This window comes from Dendropsophus ebraccatus, chromosome 12 (genome assembly GCF_027789765.1).
Source record: "Dendropsophus ebraccatus isolate aDenEbr1 chromosome 12, aDenEbr1.pat, whole genome shotgun sequence".
Lineage (NCBI taxonomy): Eukaryota > Metazoa > Chordata > Amphibia > Anura > Hylidae > Dendropsophus > Dendropsophus ebraccatus.
The window spans coordinates 19023249-19040077 of NC_091465.1; the positions used below are offsets into that span (position 1 = coordinate 19023249).

At 43.9% G+C, this 16829-nt stretch overlaps 1 protein-coding gene across 13 annotated transcripts in view; it reads right to left on the reverse strand.

The window, feature by feature from the left end:
• The window catches only part of PKNOX2 (PBX/knotted 1 homeobox 2), a 316712-nt gene that overhangs the window by 12692 nt on the left and 287191 nt on the right, over positions 1–16829 (reverse strand). For all 13 annotated transcript variants that reach the window (XM_069947893.1, XM_069947896.1, XM_069947897.1 and 10 more), the window contains one exon: positions 14975–15072. In XM_069947893.1, coding sequence (XP_069803994.1) covers positions 14975–15072 — 98 coding nt within the window. The remainder of the gene's footprint in view (positions 1–14974; positions 15073–16829) is intronic.

Consider the following 16829-nt stretch of genomic DNA (forward strand, 5'->3'; position numbering starts at 1 on the left):
GGCAGTGTCCCTCCTCAGTCCCTGATTGGCAAAAGGGCAGTTCCTGTGGGGCTGAGACAGATAGAACCAGTGGGCGTCTTGGAGTGGAGGCTGCGCTGTACCATAATGGGCGAGTTATTTATTGTGTTTACAGAGCTCCCTTGCCGACCAGCTTTTTATATTAATATTTTACCTGGACAATCCCTTTAAGCCTTTGCAATATTGAATTTAGCCTCAGACAAGAATGGAGATGAAATCATCACTTAAAAGGTTTTTACAATGTTACCCAACATTTTATGTAAATTGTAACTTTTATGTAAATTGTTCCTAAAAAGTGGAGTTTTCCTGGAGGATTAATGATAAAAATTTTTTGAAGGATGAAATTACTAATGGTCCTTGACAGAGCTGCCAAATTATTAAGAATAAGAGCAATTTATACAAGATTTAAAGGGCCCCTGTAACTTAAAAAAGAAAACAGTTCTGTCACTTTCCAGAGAGGTAAAAACTTTTGGTCGGCCTATAGCTGAGCGCTTCTCTCCGCAGGTTCTTACAGTCTTTATCTCACTGCAGGAGATGGATTCTATCTAACTGCTGCTGGAGGCCTGAACATCCCGACCGACTCACATATCAAAACTCGTTTTTAAAGTGATAGGGCCCATTTAACGTCAGGCTTAAAATAGACATGTAATACTGGGTTAGGTGTTGTATGTGTATGGTTAAGCTGCTATAGGGGTGGGCTTTGGGGGGGGGGGGGGGTCACTGTTTATGGGTTTAACAAAAATGTAAACACACACAGAGAGTGTGCATATGCACCCACCCACACACAGTATATACAGTACACAAACATACGGTGCAAGCTTATAGCCAGGCATGTATGTTACTAGGTTAATACCTGTCCATGCAATGATTTGGCATCTGCCACCTATCCTGAGGGTAGTATTACAGAGGCCGATGGGGGCCCAATAATAACTGTAAGCTTGCGCCGATCTGCTAGATCGGCACTCGTTTACTGGGCCTATTACACGGCCCGATTATCATTTAACAAGGGCTGCAGGGACATCGTTACCGATGTCCTTGCAGACCTTGCTTTTACTCTATACATTACCTATCCAGGCTGCAGGGCTCCTCTTGCGGTCTTCTTCTCCCCGGGTCCCGCAAGCTCCAGCTTCAGAGCGGCCTGTCTCAGCTGACAAACCGCTCAGCCAATCACTGGCTGCGGCAGTCCCGGCCAGTGATTGGCTGAGCGGCCTGTCAGCTCAGACAGGCCGCTCTGAAGCTGGAGCGTGCGGGACCCGGGGAAAAGAAGATCACAAGAGGAGCCCTGCAGCCTGGATAGGTAATGTATATCATCAGCCGCCGGCCGTGCACCGCTATTAAACGTAGCGATGCATGGTCAGTGCCCGACAATTATAGGTTCAAACCTATATCAACGATCAGCCGATGATTGTTGTCATTGGCTGATCGTTGTATTTATTACACGGAGCGATAATCGGCTGAATCTGGCCCATTCGCCCGATTATCGTTCCGTGTAATAGTACCCTAAGGGATTAGGGCATTCTGAAATACCTGCCCTGGCACCATGGGAGCTTGTGCCAACCCTGTTACCAGGCTATTGAGACATGAAAAGGCTCCTAGGCTCTGGTGTTTTCCAGGTAACAATAAGTCCTCTATGGTCGGCTGAACCCTCCCCCATCTGTCTATGTGACTGGTCTCCCAGTCACCTTAGACATGGCGCTGTTGGCATGTTGGTCTCGTGCCCATGACAAACTATAACCTGGCCGTGATGGTTGAAACTGAATAATCTGACCAGCACGGATATTAATATGAGCAAACAGCAATATTGTAATACAGCCATGCCACCAGCCCTTTTATACACTATGGACACATAGTAATCCTCATTGTGTCACTGTGCACAGTGCCCGACACTTGTGGATAATAGATATGCGGCAGGCCCATGTTCTCTATCACTATACGGATTGAGGGATTGTTTCCATGCGCCTCGTGGGACTGTCCTTCCCGTATGCCGATGGCTTTGTGAGCGTCGCTGCGACTTTATCTTCTAAGCCGCTCTTTCTTCTCAGGAAGTCAGGCTTAAAAAGGCAGCATGTGTTGTCATGGCGACCACTTCCCGATCACCCCCAGCTCACAATAGCATCCTGGTTTCCTTGCCGACAGTGAACGTGAAGTGAGGAAGGCCGGTCTATGGAGATATATATATATATATATATATATATATATATGTTCTGATGATTAGGGGCACAATGTGCAGGGTATATCCCTGCTCAGACCCCACTGATAGTGGACGGGATAGTGCAACCCACAATTGTTGTAGATGCCATCAATACACAATATAATGTCATACACTTCTATACTGGCACTCACCAACATGTGGCTAGCATGCCTAACACCCTAGGGCAGGGGTCTCCGACCTGTGGCTCTCCTGTGGTTGCACACCTACAACTCCCAGCATGCCTGCAACTTTTGATATTCTCTAGGATATATATATCAGGAGTGTAACTACCACTGTAGTAGCCATAGCGACTGCTACGGGGCCTGCCTGCAATACCCTGGGCCTCCTGAGCATTATCATTTCCAGCACCCGGTGGCCGAGCGAGTCTCCTGGGTTCTGCAAATGTCCCTTTACCTCCTGACGAGCGCTTGCAGGTATGATTATACTTGACGGCTTAGTGGTCGGGTTTGCTATGGGGCCCAGCCATTTCTTGTTACGCCCCTGTATGTGACAGCGACAAGTTAGATGCAGATGTTGGAGGAGGCAGATGCAGGCATGTTGGATGAAAGTTTGGCAGCAGCTTTCTTCCTGCTCCCCAGTCAGATCACATGTATGCTTAGCTTGACAGAGTATGCATGCTTATGGAGGGATTAGGAGAGAAAGCTGTCAGGCAGCTGACAGCTACCTTATATGTATGACCAGCTTTAGGCTGGGTTCACACACAGTATATTTCAGGCCGTATTTGGTCCTCATGGCAACCAAAACCAGGAGTGGATTAAAAACACAGAAAGGATCTGTTCACAAATTGTTAAAATTGAGTGGATGGCCGCCATATAACAGTAAATAACGGCCATTACTTTAATATAACAGCCGTTGTTTTAAAATAACAGCAAATATTTGCCATTAAATGACGGCCATCCACTCAATTACAACATTATTTGGACAGAGCCTTTCTGTGTTTTCAATCCACTCCTGGTTTTGGTTGCTATGAGGACCTGACATGAGGACCAAATACTGCCTGAAATATACTGTGTGTGAACCCAGCCTTAAACCTTCTACCGCTTCTTTGCTGGGCTTAATATTGGTACATGAGTTTGCCTCCCCTCTGCTGCTCCTTAGGTGCCATTAACTTTACTCTAAATTCACCCAAACCACCTGCTTGCGGTGCATGGGGGCCTTCTGACTTTCCACCTACAGATGGTAATCGTGGAGATTAGGGGTTGGGTGCAAAGGATTCCACTGCCTGATCCCTTTTGTTTTCATCTGACTGCCATTTACTCACCCCCCCTCACAATAGAGAACACCTGTGCTGTATGGGGAAGATGAGAGAGAGAACTGTAGGCCAAACAGTTGTTCAGCAGACAGTTATTAAGGGTGTATAGGGGCTTTTACCATAATAGAGGGGAGAATCCAGGTCTGTTTCAACCATAGTCTCATAGTTATACGATAAAATTCTGTCTGCAGTCACCACTAGGGGAGCTCTCTGCCTTTAGGTTTGCACAGTTCCCACAGAGCACATCTTTAGTATGTCCCCCCCCTAGTGGTGAATACAATCAGAAATAATTTGTCTATTTGTCTTCACATGCAGTTTCTCCACTGATACTTATTAGAGGGGGTGGCAGTTCCAACCCAAGTGCTCAAAATGGCCCAACCGGACGCAAGATTACACAGTGCAATGGAACCGGGCCGAGGATGAAAGTAAGGGACATACTTTCATCCTCAGTGCCCCGCGAAAAATACGGGGCTATCAGCAAGTTAAATTCGTCTAACTTTCTGATAGTTCCCCTTTAATGATTTGTCGAAGGAAAACTCCATACCAGAAAAGCAAAAATTTGACTCCTATGAATAAAAAAGGTACAAATTAAGCAGCCGAAATAACTAAATATCATTCCTAGTTATACTGAGGGGGCTATGTGTCTCCTTGAGGAGGGCCGGGAAGTGGCATGTGGAGTTATAGGTCATACAATGCCCCACTGGGAAGAGAGCTATTGGGGGTAGCAGCCCTGCATGTCAATGCCTGTCCCCTTTAAGAGCCTTAAAACATGACTGTTCTTAGTTCAGTTCACACTAGTGAAGCAGACAGTGTTGTACAGTAAGGGCCCTATTCTACCGATCGTTTAGATTATCGTTAAATCGTTCAAATCTAAACGATAATCGTTCGGTTGAAATGCAGTTAACGATTAACGACCGAACGAGAAATCGTTGATCGCTTTATAAGACCGGGACCTATTTGTATCATTGCTCGTTCGCAAAACGTATAAGTATTGAATAAGACATCGTTCGGTCGTTCGCAATAGATACGAACGCAATAGCGAATAAATAGCGAAGAAAAACGATCGCAATTACTATCATAAGTAACGATTATCGTTCCATGGAAATGAGTGAACGTTTTCAGGTCTTTCGCAATAGCGGTCGTTTGAGATCGTTAATCGTTAACGATTATGCAAACGATAATCGTTCAATGGAATAGGGCCCTAAGCCTCACTATACCGCCAGTGATTATATGGTCAGATGGGAAGGCATTATATCTCTTCATGGTGATGTACTTTACACCCTGCTGAGTGCAGTCAGACAGTTTATGAACGTCTGGATGACACAGCCTATAGTTTCATTGCTCGGCACTTAGACACTGTCCATAGCCTCTTCCAGGCGGCGCTGCTGTCAGTGACTTCCGGAGACCTTGCAGACAAGATGGAGCATATCAGAGCCCTGTACGGCTTTGTAAGGCCTCGTTCTCTCCGGATCACACAGATTCCATCACAGAGAAGCCTAATTTGTTGCAGACGTTCCCTGATTCCTGACATGTTCAGCTCTGCAGTGAAATCATTGCTGGTGTCAGCTTTGGGGCATCTTACTAAGCGTCAGGTCTTTGTAATTGGATACAAATTAAATTTCTTTGAAGTGAAGTTAATTTTCTGCAGCTTAGCAAACAGAATCCGCAAGGTGAAAATTAAAATATGCATCGCCAACATTAGTGACGCAGCGCGATAACTCTGCATATGAACACGCCCGTCAGAGGATGATCTAGGTGTCCCCCTGACCTCACCTAGGGAAGCATCATTCAGCTTCCATGGTGGTTCTGACAGTACATATCTTGTTGAAGAAAGAAGATCCTGACTGATGGGTGTATTCTAAACTGGCTATACATGTCAGATAGATGTTGGCCAAAGGATCACTTGGCTGGTAGCTCTCTCATCCAATCGCCACATACTCAGACGCCAAACTGAGTGTACAGGCGTTTTGAACAAAAGGGTAAGACAAATGAAATCTGATGTGCCTGATCTTTCTCTCCTTTGACATCTGCAATCATACAGGTTACATGGTGATCTAGTCATGCTGAAATCAGCGAGCTTGGCTGACACATATCTAATGTCTATGGTTGTTATTATGTATTCAGTCTTCTTACCCCAGTTCTGAGCTGCTGCTTTCTGCTAAAGACACAAAATTCTGGGTGAGCTTTTCTCTCAGTTTCCCCCTCCTCCCGAGACGGCTGATGTAAACAAGTCCCTGACTGGCTTTACCTGCAACATTGTAGCTTTTTTTGTAATGCTGGGAGGGTTAATCTGAGGTAAAGTTGCTAATGAACTTACTGTGATTAACCCTCCTGGCATTAGAAAGAAGCTACAATGTTGCAGATACAGCCAGTCAGGGACTTGTTTAGATCAGTCGCCTCAGAAGGGAGGGGGGGAGGAGAGGGAGACGAAGAGAAAAGCTCACACATATATTTTTGTGTCTTCAGCAGAAAGCAGCAGCTTGAGGCTATGTTCACACTGCGTATGAATCCGTCCGTAGATCGTACGCCGCCGTACATGTGCGGCTGAAACTACGGGTGTGCGAAAAATAGACATGTGGCCGGATGCGTACGAACCGAGGCAGGTCATTTACTTGGAAATCTTCACCCAGCCCCGTAAACCACCAAGAACCTTTTGGATCGAAAAATCAAGTTCAATTTGGCTGAAATAAACCACGGCCGTGAGTTTCAACATTTCCGTCCTCAAACAATGGTCTTGTTCATTTTTCACGATCCGGCCGTAAGCTCATACGTAGTGTGCACTGTGCGGCCGTATATCGTATACTTTCAAGCGAATGCATCAACCTCAAAACTACGTGCATATATTCGCGGTTCGCACTACGGACGGATTCATACGCAGTGTGAACATAGCCTTAAACTGGGAGAAGGAGACTGAAGACATAACAAGAAGTATGGAAGGAATTGTTAGTCTCGCCATGGGCAGCAACATATCAAAATGTATGTTTCAGTGAAAAACCTCTTTTAAGGCTCATTATATAATTGAACATTAAAGGGGTTATCCAGTGCTACAAGAACATGGCAACTTTCTTCCAGAGACAGCCCCACTCTTGTCTCCAGCTTAGGCGGGGTTTTGCTGTTCAGTTCCATTGAAGTGAATGGAGCTTAATTGCAAAACGCACCTGAACTGCAGACAAGAGTCGTGTTGTCTTTGAAAGAAAGTGGCCATGTTTTTTGTATTGTTGGATAACCCCTTTAGGGTGCGTTCACACCTAAAGGATCCGCAGGAGATCTGCAGCAGATTTGATGGTGCAGATTGAATGCTGTGTTCAGTTATTTAAAGAAATCTGCTGCGGATCCGGTAAGTGTGAACGTACCCTTAATGGGTTATCTACCTGTAGGTGGAACTGAAGAGGCAAGTTTCTTTCTTATGGGGGAGGGCTATGCTGCCCTAACACATACAAGAGCTGTCTGGGAAACACTGGTTCTGCTATTCTATCCTACTTGTCATCCTGTGTATGCGTCTTCGTTGTCTTGGGGAAACATCTCTTCTGACAGCTACTTATCTTGGTAACAATGAAAAACCAACAAGCCTAATCCTTCTTTACTCCTTCTGTTGTCAGGAAATGGCTGGACACCCCTATATACCTACAACAGCTGTGTAATCCTGAAGTTTGGTCAACTTCCATTGACTGTGTACGAGCACCCTAGGAGATCATGGTATGTATGTCGCCATTCTGCCTAATCCTGGTAGGGGTGGCGACATCATCAGAGTCCGTCATCACTGGTGCTGCTCTGACATTTCATATGGTGGAGGATGCCGGCATGTTCCTTATGTAGGATAACACCTGAAAGTCTACCATTGTTACAAACCAAGCCAAAATAAAATAATTAAAAAAAAATGGACATGATAACTGTGTGGGTAACATATTCATTCATTGCATCTATCTAGACATCCGTACTTGTATCTTGTACAACAGTTCTCCCCAACCAGTGTCTCTCCAGCTGTTGCAAAGCTACAACCCCCATCATGCCATGACAGCCGAAGGCTGTCATGGCATGATGGGGGTTGTAGCTTTGCAACAGCTGAAGAGCCACTGGTTGGGGATGGCGGCTGTAAAGTGATCTCCATGCACAGTAGTCAGTGTGTAGGTAACAAGATGTCATATCCGTCTTATACCCCTTGTTCCTCTCTGGATGTACACATTCACCTCTTCCCTGGATCCCCCCCTAGAGAACAATGAAAACTTTTTGATGAAAGTGTGATTTATTCCTAGGAAAAGTTTTGTCTCCCGAGTCCCACTTTGTAGTCCAGCAGTTTCATTTATGAATGGATTTCACCAGCCCATCAAGCACAGTTATGGACATAAACAAAGCCGGCATCCCTGACAGTTTTATAGCTCTTCATCCATCATTCAATTTCTTGCAGAGGTGAAACACAGGCCACCAATTCTGAAAGTACCTTCCTCCTCCAAAGAGCAGCTGCAAATAAGCTTCTGGCTCTTTACCGACTGCCTGGGGACAGCCCCTGAGACAGGACAAGCAACTCGCATTTTACTTGAGGTCTCGGTGGAGCTTGGATGTTCCTAACATCACTGCGCATTGTTTGACGATTCTTGTGACAGGTGTGGTTACTGTAAAGTGAGGAAAATAAGATCTAGCACCTGGAAACCATACACATAGATGGCTCCCATTTCCCTCCAGGACTGCCTAGACCATGGGTCTCCAAACTGCGGCCCTCCAGCTGTTGCAAAACTACATTTCCCATCATGCCTGGACAGCCAAATCCAAAGCTTTAGCTGTCCAGACATGATTGGAGTTGTAGTTTCGCAACAGCTGGAGGGTCACAGTTTGGAGACCCATGGCCTAGACCCTCTCAGCCACAATGCACCTTCAACAACTGTTGAACGACTGTTATGTCTCCCGTCCTCACCATGCACATGAAAATTAAAGTGATATTGTCACCCCCTTATGTGTGGTTCTCCGCACCATCCACAAGTTTAGATGCTACACATATCATATATACTTGCATAAAAACTTGTCTGTGTCTTCTTTCTGCACTAAAATCGCTTCAAATTGGTGAAAAGTGTCATCTAGGCGGGGCTTCATGACAGTTGGGCCCTCTCAACTCCCAACTGCTGTGAAGTCCCGCCCAGTTGACACTGTTAACCGATGAAATAAAAAGAGTAAAGGTGGTGACAGTATCACTTTAAGTAAGGTCTAGCGTCCATGTGTCGTCTATCAGGAGGGGAGGGCTGAGCCGCTGCCAGACTGTTCTGGTGCTGGTTAAACCCTCAGAAATTAGAAGGGTTGAGTATCAATCCTTGGGGCCCTCAGCTTTTGCAAAGCTACGTATCCTATCATGCCTGGGCGGCCAAAGCTTTGGCTGTTAAGGTATAAAGGGAATTGTAGTTTTACAACAGCTGGAGGGAGGCGAATTTGACACTTGTGCCCAGGGGCATAACTAGAAATGGTTGGGCCCTGTTGCAAACTTTTGCTATAGGGCCCCCCTTAACTGATCAGAAGTCACGTGTAGTCATTTTAACATTTAACTGCAAGCACTTGTCAGGAGCACTTGCAGTTAAAGGGACATTCGCAGCACCCAGGAGGCCCGCTCGGCCACCTGGTGCTGCAAATGATGATGGCTCAGGGGGCCCAGTGTACAGCAGGAGTGGGGCCCCTGATGCAGCGTGCCCCATAGCAGCCGCTATGGCAGATATGGTGGTAGTTACACCCCTGCCTATGCCTTATACTATTGGCTGAACCCGCTGCCCATTTACTTTGCATATTGCTTGTTTGAAGAATAGATGTGCATGTTACCACCCAATATGCTTAAACATGTTTTTCTCTACAGTAAGCATTAATGTCCAATGGGCCTAGTGCTTGGTCCTGTGGAAATCAGTGGGATTCAGGCCCGGATTGGTAATCTGGCAAAGCGGGCAAATGCCCGTCACTCTTGTGGCATGTGCCCCCCCGGGCCGGTTTTCGCGGCTGAAAGTTGTCAGGGCCGGCCCGGGGTCGCAGATGTGCCGCACGCAGGCACGTCTGCAGGCACCTCTGCCAGGCCCCCAGCGGTGACGTCACTTCCCTGACGCGTCGCTGAGGGCCTGTGAGGAGAGACGCCGCCGCCGCGCTGCAGCATAGAGAAGAAGCTGCAGACTGAAGATCCGGGACCAGGAGCAAGAAGCTGCTGGGAGCGAGGTGACAGGTGAGAATGTTCTTTTTTTTTTTTTTTTTTTTAACCCCTTCACATGTGGCCATATGGGAGGGTCTCTACAGGGGGGCTATTCTATATGGGGGGATGCGGGGGAGGCTATTCTATATGGGGGATGCAGGGGGCTATTCTATATGGGAGGGGGATGCAGGGGAGGCTATTCTATATGGGGGATGCAGGGGAGGCTATTCTATATGGGGGGATGCAGGGGGCTATTCTATATGGGGGGATGCAGGGGGGGGGGCTATTCTATATGGGGGATGCAGGGGGACTATTCTATATGGGGGATGCAAGGGGGCTATTCTATATGGGGGATGCAGGGGGGCTATTTTATATGGGGGATGCAGGGGGGCTATTCTATATGGGGGATGCAGGGGGGCTATTCTATATGGGGGGTGCAGGGGGGCTATTCTATATGGGGAATGCACAGGGGGGCTATTCTATATGGGGGATGCACAGGGGGGCTATTCTATATGGGGGATGCAGGGGGCTATTATATATGGGGGGTGCAGGGGGGCTATTATATATGGGGGGTGCAGGGGGGCTATTCTATATGGGGGTGCGGGGGGGTATTCTATATGGGGGGATGCAGGGGGGCTATTATATATAGGGGGATGCAGGGGGGGGTATTCTATATGGGGGGATGCAGGGGGGCTATTATATATGGGGGATGCAGGGGGGCTATTATATATGGGGGGATGCAGGGGGGCTATTATATATGGGGGGATGCAGGGGGGCTATTATATATGGGGGGATGCAGGGGGGGCTATTCTGTATAGGGGGGATGCAGGAGGGAGGATGGCTGTCTGGGGCTCTACAGGGGGGCTATTCTATATGGGGGGATGCAGGGGGGCTATTCTATATGGGAAGATGTATAGATGAGGATGTTGCTGGAGCAAGAAGCCTAAAATTTCTGTCTGGCAGATCCCGTGGAGAGGAGTCATAGCCAGAGAAGCCTTCATGATGGCCGGAGCCAGATGGAGAAGAAAAGGAAAAGTGTACGTCTCGTCATGCAGAGAAGACGTCTACTGTGAGTGACAGGATGTAACTGCACTACTATCACTTACAAAGTCTGCAGAACCTTTATACAGCTGGGATCTACCTCTATATCGGGGTGTCAAACTCAAGCCCTCCAGGTGTTGCAAAACTACAATTCCCAACATGCTTTAGCTGTCCAGGCATGCTGGGATTTGTAGTGTTCTAACAGCTGGAGGGCCGGAGTGTGACACCTGTGTTCTATGGTCACTGCTGTGGTAGAATATTGGTCTTTATATAGTGGCTATTATTTGATGACAGTATAGTGGTATTGTCCAGTCACACTATGGTGGGAGTAGTGGGTATGGTGTGATGGTATAGTGGTATTATCCAGTCACTGTATGGTGAGGGCAGTGGGCATGGTGTGATGGTATTACTGGTCCTGTGTATTCTGGTATTATTGGTAATATTAGTGTTGTATATAGTGGATTGTATTCAGTCACAGTGTAGCGGTATTAGTCATTATGTGGTGGTAATGGCAGTGCTCATGGTGTGGTGATATTATTTGTTACTTATATACTGGTAGTATTGGCAAAATTGGTGGGTTTGCATAGTAACAGTATGGTAGTAACGTGTACAGTATGGGGATAATATTTGCTTACAGGTGTTATTAACTATGACAGTATCATGCACAGAAAATTCTTACCTATGTTTCCAATATGTATCCTAAAACTTGTCCTGGGGCCCTACTGATAGTGTAGAGATAGATAGATAGATAGATAGATAGATAGATAGATAGATAGATAGATAGATAGATAGATAATAGATAGATAGGAGATAGATACATAGGAGATAGATAGATAGATAGATAGATAGATAGATAGATAGATAGATAGATAGATAGATAGATAGATAGGAGATAGATAGATAATAGATAGATAGATAGATAGATAGATAGATAGATAGGAGATAGATAGATAATAGATAGGAGATAGATAGATAGATAGATAGATAGATAGATAGATAGATAGATAGATAGATAATAGATAGGAGATAGATAGATAGATAGATAGATAGATAGATAGATAGATAGATAATAGATAGGAGATAGATAGATAGATAGATAGATAGATAGATAGATAGATAGATAGGAGATAGATAGATAGATAGATAGATAGATAGATAGATAGATAATAGATAGGAGATAGATATAGATAGATAGATAGATAGATAGATAGATAGATAGATAGATAGATAGATAGATAGATAGGAGATAGATAATAGATAGGAGATAGATAGATAGGAGATAGATAGATAATAGATAGGAGATAGATAGGAGATAGATAGATAGGAGATAGATAGATAATAGATAGGAGATATATAGATAATAGATAGATAGATAGATAGATAGATAGATAGATAGATAGGAGATAGATAGATAGATAATAGATAGGAGATAGATATAGATAGATAGATAGATAGATAGGAGATAGATAATAGATAGGAGATAGATAGATAGGAGATAGATAGATAGGAGATAGATAGATAGATAGATAGGAGATAGATAATAGATAGGAGATAGATAGATAGATAGATAGATAGATAGATAGATAGATAGATAGATAGATAGGAGATAGAGAGATAGATAGATAGATAGATAGATAGATAGATAGATAGGAGATAGATAGATAGGAGATAGATAGGAGATAGATAGATAGATAGATAGATAGGAGATAGATAGATAGATAGATAGATAGATAGATAGATAGATAGATAGATAGATAGATAGGAGATAGATAGATAGGAGATAGATAGATAGATAGATAGATAGATAGATAGATAGATAGATAGATAGGAGATAGATAATAGATAGGAGATAGATAGATAGATAGATAGATAGATAGATAGATAGATAGATAGATAGATAGATAGATAGGAGATAGATAATAGATAGGAGATAGATAGATAGATAGATAGATAGATAGATAGGAGATAGATAGATAGATAGATAGATAGGAGATAGATAGATAGGAGATAGATAGATAATAGATAGATAGGAGATAGATAGATAGATAGATAGATAGATAGATAGATAGGAGATAGATAGATAGATAGATAGATAGATAGATAGATAGATAGATAGGAGATAGATAGATAGATAGGAGATAGATAGATAGATAGATAGATAGATAGATAGGAGATAGATAGATAGATAGATAGATAGATAATAGATGGATAGATCGATAGATAGGAGATAGATAGATAGATAGATAGATAGATAATAGATAGGAGATAGATAGATAGATAATAAATAGGAGATAGATAGGAGATAGATAGATAGATAGATAGATAGATAGATAGATAGATAGATAGATAGGAGATAGATAGATAGATAATAAATAGGAGATAGATAGGAGATAGATAGATAGATAGATAGATAGATAGATAGATAGATAGATAGGAGATAGATAGATAGGAGATAGATAGATAGATAGATAGATAGATAGATAGAAGATAGATATCCAGTAGGAAATGGCTATCTAGCAGCTCATTATGTAGCTTTGATTACACATGAGATCGCAACCAGACACATTTTAATAATTAAAACCTTACTACTTATACCGCCATTATATGGAGTGCAGACATAGTCAGGATAAAAGGGATTTAAAAAATATAGTAACTTTTGTCTAAAAATAGCACCACCCTGTCCTCAGACTGTGTGTGGTATTACAACTTGGCTCCATTCACTTCAATGGAACTGAGCTGCAATACCTTACACAAACTGAGGAAGAGTGTGGCACTGTTTCTGGAAGAAAGTGGCCATGTTTTTCTCCTTTAAAGGGAATCTGTGAGGTCCGTACCAGGTCTAGGGCTGTAGATCTCAGCAGACAGATGTGAGGGAGATATCACTGAACTTTAGTCCAGTGTAAACTTTTATAATTGTCCTTTTCATTACTAACTAAAGTTTCACAACAGCAGCCGCAGCAGCACCCTATACGTCCATCAGTCAGAGCAGGCAGGGGCGGGGCAGAAGGTGCTGCTGTGGCTCCACCTCTGTGACACTTCAGCTGGTAATGAAAAGAATGATTATAGAGGTTTACACTGGACTAAAGATCCAGTCCCTGATCTGTACGCTGGGATCTACAGCTGTGTACCTGGTATAGACCCCACAGGTTCCCTTTAACGGCTAAATGAAGCAGAATTTGCTACATCGCATATTTTACACGGCTATCCATGATATGGTATGTGGGCTGCTGGGGTTTTATTGCCAGGGCTGATTTTAAGTCCCAGTCCGGCCCTGGTGGGATTCACTGACAATCTAATTTTTACCATCAGCTTAAAGGGGTTACATGATAAATTTATCATCTTTCTATTAAGTTATTGATAAGTATCCAACTTAGGACCTGTTCACACTGTGGAATCTCGCCTGCCTTAGTGTCACACAGTGTCTCTATGGGATGGCTCACGCGCCTCCAATTCCGTCGCTCTCCACTCAAAGAATTGACATGGCGGGAGCAGAGGTGAGTGAGCCATCCCATAGAGACACTGAGGCAGACGGGATTCCACGGCGGAGGTCTCCACTGCTTTTACTCAGTGTGAACATACCCTTACTGGGAAACCCACCTAACATGAGAATCAAGTGAAGCAATAAACATGTGCTCCGTTGTTCTATTCGCTCGCTATGGGACTGATGGACGTAGTTAAGCACTGTACTTGGTGGCCTTCAGCAGTCCCGTAGCATGTGAATAAGGCAGCAGCTTAAAGGCTCTATTACCACTCCATTCACAACAACAAGACCCCTTGTGCCCTGTGTGACCATGGGGGTGGGGGTGGGGAGTCCCACACATCACATTGTTATCCTGTGGATGGCTGATCAGATATAATCTTAGAAACACACCTTTAAATTATCCATGCTTTTTTTTCTAGCCCTGTCCCTACTCCAGACTTACTGATCTGTAGCTCTGAGCAGTATATGATCTAAAATGAAGGGTGAAATAATATTGATTAAATATATCCTATAATGGTGTGAACACAGCACCTATGCAGACCCAGGCCTCTGTGATTACAGACTATAAGAAGTTGCTGTATTACTGGTATGTATGGAGATAAATAGCTCAGCACTGGTGCTGTATACACAAAGCGGTAAGAGATTCTTTAAATTTGCAGATCCTTTGCAGCAATGAAGCATATTTACCCTATAAAGATGTGGTGTTTGCTTTTTGGCACTAATATAAGGTTACTTTTTAGGTGCTGCGTCTGAGTAATGAAAAGGAGCTGCTGTGGCTTCATGCGTTAGATCAGGTCCCTCACATACATGTACAATTACCTGTGCGTTTTGTATCTGGATCGCTCCTTGTGGGATAGCTTGGGTTACTACTTGTCCCTGGGATGTTACCATTGCAACTGGTTGGTAAAGTGCACCTCCTACAAAACACAGGAGAGCAGGCGTTAAGTGAGGCCGCCATAGAAAATCACAGAAACCATCAACAGCGGGTTCATATCTATAGGAACAATAATTGCATATTCTTACAGTCTATTACACCCAATCCTGCAGCACACTATTGTGCTTATACCACAATCCTGGCATCATATCACATACTCTGCTCCTTCGTATAGGCCTGATGAACAAAGGTGCAGGATGAAAGTCTCCCAATAAGGGTGCGTTCACATGTACAGGATCCGCTGCAGATTTGATGTTGTGTTCAGTTATTTAAATCAAATCTGCTGCAGATCCTGTATGTGTGAACACATTCTAAACACATTTCTTTTGCCTAATGGTGGTTTTACACGGAACAATGTATCGTTCAAATTTGCACGATAACGGTCGAATTCGAACGATAATCGTATGTGTAAATGCAGCGAACGATCAAGCGACGGGCGAGAAATCGTTCATTTTGATCTTTCAACAACTTCTCAAATCGTCGTTGATCGTTCGCAAAAAATTCGCAGATCGTTCCATGTAAACATTCTTTCAACGATTTCACCTATGTATGAGATAGGCTTAAGCGATCGCAAAACGACCGCAAAACGATTTTTCCGTACGATGTATCGTTCCGTGTAAACGCTGATTGTTATGAAAAAAGCATCCTTCATTCAAAATCGTTAATCGTGCGATCGGGCGAATTATCGCTCCGTGTAAAACCACCATAACTTGGTAAGTCAATTAGAAACTTGAGTTAAACCCGTTATTGTGATCAAGTTAACCTTGGCTACACCTGTACCACACCACGGCTTCTGTTCATGGAGACATACCAATACATCAATATAACCATGTAACTACAATCTATAGACAGATATAGGTTAGGCTTAGACTAAAACATAGAATGCAGCTCCAGAGTATAATACAGGATGCGACTCAGGATCAGTAATGTAATGTATGTACACAATGACCCCACCAGCAGAATAGTGAGTGCAGCTCTGGAGTATAATACAGGATGTAACTCAGGATCAGTACAGGATAAGTAATGTAATGTATGTACACAGTGACCCCACCAGTAGAATAGTGAGTGCAGCTCTGGAGTATAATACAGGATGCGACTCAGGATCAGTAATGTAACGTATGTACACAGTGACCCCACCAGCAGAATAGTGAGTGCAGCTCTGGAGTATAATACAGGATGTAACTCAGGATCAGTACAGGATAAGTAATGTAATGTATGTACACAGTGACCCCACCAGTAGAATAGTGAGTGCAGCTCTGGAGTATAATGTATTGTATGTACACAGTGTCCCCACCAGCAGAATAGTGAGTGCAGCTCTGGAGTATAATACAGGATGTAACTCAGGATTAGTACTGGATAAGTAATGTATGTACACAGTGACCCCACCAGCAGAATAGTGAGTGCAGCTCTGGGGTATAATGTATTGTATGTACATGTCAATACACTAGAGTAAAGGTGGAAATACCACTTTAAGCAGACTTATTTCTGAAAAGAAGGCAAGAGGTTTGATAGGACAGATTTATGTCACATTAATCACATTCTTGAGAAAAAAACTAATTTCGGTGGAGAACTAAGTGAAAGTAATTTGAGCAGTCAAACTTAATCCATAAATCAGCTATCAGGGCTGAGCAGAGGTGAATTAGACAGGCCATAGCCGCACAGTATAGTGTGACCCACCCCAGGGATATGTCATGTTATCGGTTTTACCATGCCGCATTTACTAAACATGACTCATAATCA